The 7,374-nt window shown below is 47.8% G+C and overlaps 1 protein-coding gene across 1 annotated transcript in view; it reads right to left on the bottom strand.

Annotated features, from left to right (window-relative positions):
- OTULIN (OTU deubiquitinase with linear linkage specificity) overlaps positions 1 to 7,374 on the bottom strand; it is a 39,283-nt gene that overhangs the window by 20,961 nt on the left and 10,948 nt on the right. The window contains exons 3-4 of the mRNA XM_010858808.1: positions 7,192 to 7,369; positions 1,448 to 1,542 (exon numbers count right to left, since the gene is read on the bottom strand). Of these exons, the coding sequence (XP_010857110.1) occupies positions 1,448 to 1,542; positions 7,192 to 7,369 (273 nt within the window). The remainder of the gene's footprint in view (positions 1 to 1,447; positions 1,543 to 7,191; positions 7,370 to 7,374) is intronic.

Here is a 7,374-nt window from a genome sequence, read left to right as displayed (position 1 = left end):
CTTTCAGGCTTTCCCATCTCACTCCCCCTTGACCACATGGATCTGTCGCTTGCCCTGCTCTTCCTCGACAGCCACTTAAAACCCTGTTTCCCCCTCAACACACACGTACACAAAGGAAGAAGTGACACCCTCCTGGGGTGGGGACCCCGTAGACAGTCATCCTGTGTCCAAGCACTGGACCCTGTCGTAAGTTGTTTTCAAGATTCAAGTCACAGGATGATGTTCGAAGTGGATATAAAAGTATTTCTTTCCAATAATAAAATTCTGAGAGCTGCATTTCTGTTCAGTGGCCCAACCACTGCAATAGAAGGCCCATCAGGGAGACTTATGCCTACTAAATGCACCTCTTCCCTATGGTGAACCCCCAGCTGTCCCAAATACTAGTTCAACAGCAACTGCACCTTTCCAAATGCATAAATCACCCATGGGATCGTGCAGTACACTGTAGTCCATATTCAGTGAAAAAATCCAGAGAAGCGGGCCCAGCGGTCCAAATCTGCGGTGTACAAGGGTCAACTGTAGGAGCAATCTCCACCCATGGGGGATGCTGGATTCAGGATCCACCTGAGGGGGACCGAGAGGGGTGCTGCCTGACTCCTATGCGGCGGGAGTGGTGACCCAGCCTGGCCACAGCCCAGCGGGGCCGCGTCATGGGAATCCCCGACGTCCCACAGCCTTGGAAGAACTACCTTTGGGTCATCCAGTTATGCAATGGGACTGAGAGGGGGCAGCTCCTGGGGTACCCTAAATAAAGGCAGGAGCTCCAGGTCCCACTGCTAAGGGAGTGAGGGAGAGTCCAGGCCCCGAGGACTGGAGGATGTGAAAATAAATCCAGGTGGGGACAGCAGATGTAGGTCACACGAGGCTGTGACCTCACCGGCCAGAAGGGCATTTCAGCCAAATGCCCCCAAGGGGCCAACCCGTGGCTGGCCCAGCTCAGAAGAGCACACAGTCATTTATGTGTTTTTCAAAGAAGTCAAGTTGCTGACTAACTGATAATGATTTTGTATTAATACTGAGACGGCCCTTATCTTTGCAGTCTGTTTCCTCATCTCTAAAGTTAGAAGCCCTGTAGTAACACAGTCTAATGGCAGTTGTCGTAACTATAACATCTAAACATAATGGCAACCCACTCCAGTATTCTTGCCTGGAGAATCCGATGGACAGGGGAGCCTGGTGGGCTGCTGTTCAAGGGGTTGCACAGAGCTGGACACGACTGAAGCGAATTAGCATGCACGCGTGCATGGGAGAAGGCAATGGCAACCCGCTCCAGTACTCTTGCCTAGAGAATCCCATGGACAGGCGAGCCTGGTGGGCTGCTGTCTATGGGGTCACACAGAATCGGACACAACTGAAGCGACTTAGCAGCATACAAAAGGACATGCTAAATAATTACCTATGGTAGACTACTGGAAAAACTCAAAATGCACGCATCCAGGCGTCATACCTTTTTCATACATGTTGCTTTTTGCGTATTTCCCCTCCATTCTTTTTTGCAGTAGTCCATGATATCCATTTCAGGAGCTACACTTAATCTAGCTTCTGTGAAAGAATCCAAAAAAAAGGGGTGGGGTGGGGGGGAGGGGGAATAAGGAGACAAAGTATGATCAGAATAACAGCACAGCTTTGTCTGAGAGTTCCTTTCTTGCTCACTGCAGTCCCTCCCACGTCTAGAATCCCAAGACTGCTGACCACCCAGTGCATTTAGTAGGCCACCACCTGACTCCCAGATGACCACAGAGGTCTCCCGCTGAGCCTGTCACCAGACCCTACCGGCCATCCCCCACACAGGAGCCAGAGTGGTGCATTCAAAAACCTAAGTGAGATGCTACCTACCCCAGCTGGGCTCCAGGGCCTCCCATCACACCTGGGAGTCTACTCCCTTCCTCCCTACAAGAGGCCCCCCTGCCCTGGCCCTCCACTGCCTCTCGGGTCTCAGCGCCCCCACTACCCACACCGACAGCTCCTGCCCTACCTGTGAGGTACCTGTTCCTCACGCTCTGCAGGTCTCTGCTTACCTCTGACACTGACATTCAATGTCAAAACATCTCACACACACACTCTCTCTCTCACACACACACACTCACACACACACACACACTTTCACTCTGCTCCCCTTACATGGTTCTGCTTTTCTTCTTGGCACTGATCTACACCTGACATATTTCTTTCTCTGTACCCTGCCTCTCTCATCCTTAAACACACACACACATACACACTTTCACTCTGTTTCTCTTACATGGTTCTGCTTTTCTTCTTGGCACTGATCAGCACCTAACATATTTCTTTTTCTGTATGCTGCTTCTCCCATCCCTACACACACACACACACACACATACATACACACATAGCAAAACATGAGCTCCCTGAGGGCAGGGGCTTGGTCTGTTTCTCAGCTGTGCCCTCAGCACCGGCAACCACACTGACCTAAGTATCCTCAAATAATGTTCATTCAAACACGCAATAGTCTAAGCTTTGAGACCACATAGCTAGTGATTTGTAATTTTTCCACATCCATTATACAAAGAGATAACACCTCTATTACAGATGTATATTTAATAATCTTTATTTCGTTATATCCTGCTTTGATCCCAAAGGGCTATAAACTGTTGATAATCAGCCAGAAACTAACGGAGCTCTCAATGTGAGCTGAAACACAGGCCTGTTTGATTCTAATAACACATACCCCCCAAATAAAAGAGATAACTGATGATCAGACAGATGTTACAGTAAAAAATAAAAAGGCCTTAAGACTTCTCTTGTTTAACACACGAGGCCTGGGGTTGGATTATGTGGCCTAGGCATATGCACGCACACGTGTAGGTCTTTGTATGTTTTAGGAAGAAAGAGAGCTAAATTCCCAGGCATATCTTGACTTCCTTTTTAAAATATTGAAGAAGTAAATGTTAGCAAAGAAATCAGGATATAAACACAGAAGTACCTCATGGCATATTTACTCAAGAGGAAGTTGTACATAAAGATGTTATAGTCAACTCAATCCAACAAACACTGTGTTTCTAATATGTGCCAAGCACTGAGCTAGGAGCAGAGGCATATGAAGATGATAAAGGCCCAGATTTGGTCCTGAAAGGGTTTAGAGACTACTTAAGAAGAAAGGACCACAGGCCTTGACCCTGCAAGATGTGATGGATGTGGGATGACGGATGGAGGAGCACAAGAAGAACCCCTAAGCCCTTCCTGCACTTTAATAAGTAAAACAACTTTTTAAGACATAAAATGTCAGAATTGCCTATTTTAAAAATCTCATTGATAAATCCTTTCATAAGGAAAATAAACCTTCTATACAAAAGGGAAAATAACACACACACAGGTAACAAATACATTTATCTGTGCTTAAGTCAGGATTGGCTTAAAGGTGAACCAGACCTAGAGCCTAGACCACGAATACCACGGCTGCACAGCCAACCCTCAAATAAAGAGCAGTCACTGTCAAAAACACTTTGTGAGTATTTATTAGTGGAAGGAAGAGTTCCCTTTAATCGCTTTTCAACTCGCCTCCTCAGAAAGCCCGAGGAGCTACACGTGTCCAGAGTCGAGGATGTTCACTGGGACATGTTCTGCCACGAGCAGAGCAGCTTCCAGCTCGGGAAGGGCCCCCAGAGAAGAAAGTCCAGCCCTGGTGCTCTCCTCACCCACGGTCCTCTTTCCTGTGGGTTGGACACCCGGGCCCTCCACAGGCCGGCAGGGGCCCCATCTCAGGACTGAGTGGAGGAGGCAGGAGGCTGACTGGGCTCAGAGCCCAGGCCACAAGCCACAGTCCTCTGATGAATCAGAGGTCTGCGTGAGGCAGTGAGGGTGGGAAAATGGGTACTTAAACAGCTGCCAGCATCGGAAGTGCACCCCCAGTCCCATCCAGCTGGGCACTGGGAGGAAGACTCCAAGAGCCACTGCAGGCTGGGAGCTGGAGATGCAGGACGGCCTGAGCCCGACCTCAGGCAGCTTACAGTCTAAGTCAGCGTCTGCTCTAGTTATCTGCATGCTACATAGGCTGCTTACTGCCCCAGGAATGCACATTTCTAATGGCCAAATAAACTCCACCAAAAACAAATTCAAAAAACACAAAGGGGAAGCTGAAAATCAAGAGTGGTCACCAGAAGCTGAAATAACCAAGAGGTTTTGTTCCTTAACCACCATATGGTGACCAAGACAAGGATTCAGACCCTTGGAGGATGCGAAGTTAAAACTGAACCCTTCCAGAATGCTGGGACTCTCAATCAAGAGGCTAGGGCAAGAACTGAAAACTTTTTCTCTAATGGGCCAGAGTGTAAATAACGTAGGCTTTAAGGCTATAAAGTTTCTGTCACAACTACTCAACTTACTATTCATGAAAATCACCATGTGCGATGTGTAAACTAAGGAGTTCCAATAAAACTTTATTTACAAAACCAGGTGGCATCTCAACTTTGGCCAGGGAGCTAGTGTTTGCTGACCCCTGGACTAGGTGGGGTCAGCTTCCTGGGTGGCACGAATGGTAAAGAATCTGACTGCCAATGCAGGAGATGTTAAGAGATATAGGTTCGATCCCTGGGTCGGGAAGATCCCCTGGAGAAGGAAATGGCAACCAGTTCCTTGCCTGGAGAATCCCATAGACAGAGGAGTCTGGTGGGCTACCGTCCACGGGGTCGCAAAGAATAGGACATGACTCAGGCTACTTTGCACTCACGGACTAGGTGATTAACAGAGAGCATGAGAAAACTTTCTGCTTTGACCTGGGATCTGCCTTGGGGACAGAGGACCTAAGATCTCACAACCACAGGCCAGCTCTCACACAGGGACAGGGTGTGACTTCACACCAGCTGCAAGACCCTGGGAACTCAAACCCAGAAATTCACCTGACGTGGCCCAAGGCAGGTGACTCCCGGGTGCACGGCAGAAACGAGACCAAACTCCCTCACACTCAAGACAGGCTGCACAATCTCTCCACAGACACACAAAAGCTGAATGTAGAACCAAACTCTGAAGAAACAAGAAGTAAGCAAAAACAGCAACTGGCATAAGTAGACCTGCCAGGATTTTCAGCTAATGGAATTATCAGGTCCAGAAAAGAATGTTTAAAATGCTTAAGGGAATAAAAGAAGAAATAAAAACTTGAGCAAAGAGCAATACACTATCAAAAAAGACCAAGCAAATTGGGAAGGAAAACAGATCTTTTCCAAAAGAGAAAGAGAAAACCTTTCTAAAGGAACTATCCAGAATGTAACAGAGGCCAAAAGTCAGAAAATACTTGAAAGGGTGTGTAACTGAGGGCCCTGGATAACTGAATGGGAGCTAGCAAACACCTGATTTGGAGCTCTGGAAGCAGTAAACAGAATAGGAAAAAGGCAGTATTTAGAGAGATAATGGCTGAGAATTCTGAACTGATGAAAACTAAGCATCTTCAGATTTTAAAAGGTAAAAACAATCCCTAACAAAGTGCTAAAAAAAAAAAAATCCGTACTTAAGAGACCCTGAGGAGAAACTTGTAGGACACCGAAGACAGAGAGGAGACAGGGAAAGACAGACTGCCAAGAGTCAGACTGACTGCAGTGTTTTCCAAGAGAAGACAGGGAAAGACAGACTGCCAAGAGTCGGACTGACCACAGTGTTTTCAACTATGAAAGAAACAAGAGAGTGGAATGAAACCTTCAAGGAAAATTAGAGAAAATGTATTATTCACCTGGGGTTATTCACGAAACAAGGTGAAGTCAAGACATTTTTGCAAAAAACGGAGCTGCTCACCAGAGGCCCATCCACAGGATGTTACATCAGGAAGGACAACGAAGCCAGAAGGACTGAGATGCAGGGTGTGAAGGGACCCATGTTGCTTCAGACCAGAGCTGGAAGAGACAAGACCCCCTGAAAAGCACCTGTGTGGGGCTCCCCTGGGGACAGAAGGGAACCCAACAGAGAGCCCACAGAGCAAGCGAGGAGGCCAGAGGCCCCTGCAGACGGGGCAGGAACAGACAAGGGCTGAGGAAGCGCCTTCTCCTCAGACGGGACTGCCGAGTCCTACCATTGAGGTGAAGTGTGTGCAACTGCCGTTGGGGCCCTGAGACGCCTCTGAAGGCTGTGGGGGCCGGGAACCCGTGGGGCTGGACCACAACAGAGCGCATCATCTTCCCCGGTTACCACAGGGAGGAGTTCCGCCAACTCCCTGTGAGGAAGGCTAGAGAACTGTCTTCAGAGACCCCACCCGTATCTTCTGCTCCTAATGACACATCCTAACACTTTGTCACCAGCACCGTAAATGAGAGCCGGTTCCTAAACCAGAACATTACGCAAGTGGCACGCAGGAAAACGCAGCTTGTGAATCATTCGGTGGCTCAGTCATGTCCGACTCTGCGACCCTGTGGACTGTGGCACTCCAGGCCTGTTGTCCTTCACCATCTCCTGGAGTTTGATCAAACTCACGTTTTTGATTCAGTGATGCCATCCAACCATCTCATTCTGTCAGCCCCTTCTCCTCCTTCCCTCTGTCTGAATGGTCTGTGGGGTATCCCCTAATGGAGCTCCCTCCCTGGCCTCCTGCCCGGGGCAACTTGGGGAGGAAGGAGGTGCTTCCCCACACCCGGCCCGACGGCCATGGTCGAAGCAGGCTCACCCTAGCAGCCAGGGGTCGATGGATGCTGAAGGATGAACAGAGCGCATGCAGCTGAGCACAAGTGTGGACAGGAAGTCACAACATGACGGGAGAATTAAGAGCTATCATGTCCACCACCGTTCTTTCTTATAAGTCAAATCAAATTCACATGGCCTTCTGCACTCAAAGACCCAGAGGGCCAGCTTCGCAGTAAATCCTTCCACTTGAAATGAAAAACGCACTTCAAACCCCAACTCTCCCTCTATGAAAATAAGGAAGTCAAGAACTTAAGAGAGAGTGGTGTCAAGAGGTTAGACAAATTCTCACGGGTGCAAAAATGCTATGAATGTAAGGAACGCAAGCAAAGTACTTGCAGTGAAATTTTAAAGCCTCAGAAAACAGTAGTCCCCAAATACACCCAAAATATTTTTACCCAGCAAAATGAATAATCCAGTGGAGGTAAGACCAAATGCCTAAGAATGCTTCCGAGGAAGTCCATCTTCCTAGGAAAGTGTGTCTCAATATTTTATGAAAATGGATATACTGATTTAACTGCATTTTCTACTATAAACAGTAAGAACTCTTTATAAAGAAAACAATTTCAAACGTACCTGATGACCCTCTTTCATGTATAAGTAATTCTTTCTCCTTTTCTATTTCATCCGCCGCACGATACATGTCCTCCTCGCTGAAATCACACCAAATCAGACATTTCAAAAATTTGTGGCACTGACATGTCCTTCTTATCACAACATGCAGCTGCTTTATGAATTTATAAGACACGCAAAGTTTAA

This window comes from Bison bison, unplaced genomic scaffold (assembly GCF_000754665.1).
Source record: "Bison bison bison isolate TAMUID 2011002044 unplaced genomic scaffold, Bison_UMD1.0 scf7180017864440, whole genome shotgun sequence".
In the NCBI taxonomy this organism is placed as follows: Eukaryota; Metazoa; Chordata; class Mammalia; order Artiodactyla; family Bovidae; genus Bison; species Bison bison.
Note: the sequence above shows the minus strand (reverse complement) of the source record. Positions and strands in the feature narration are given on the sequence as shown.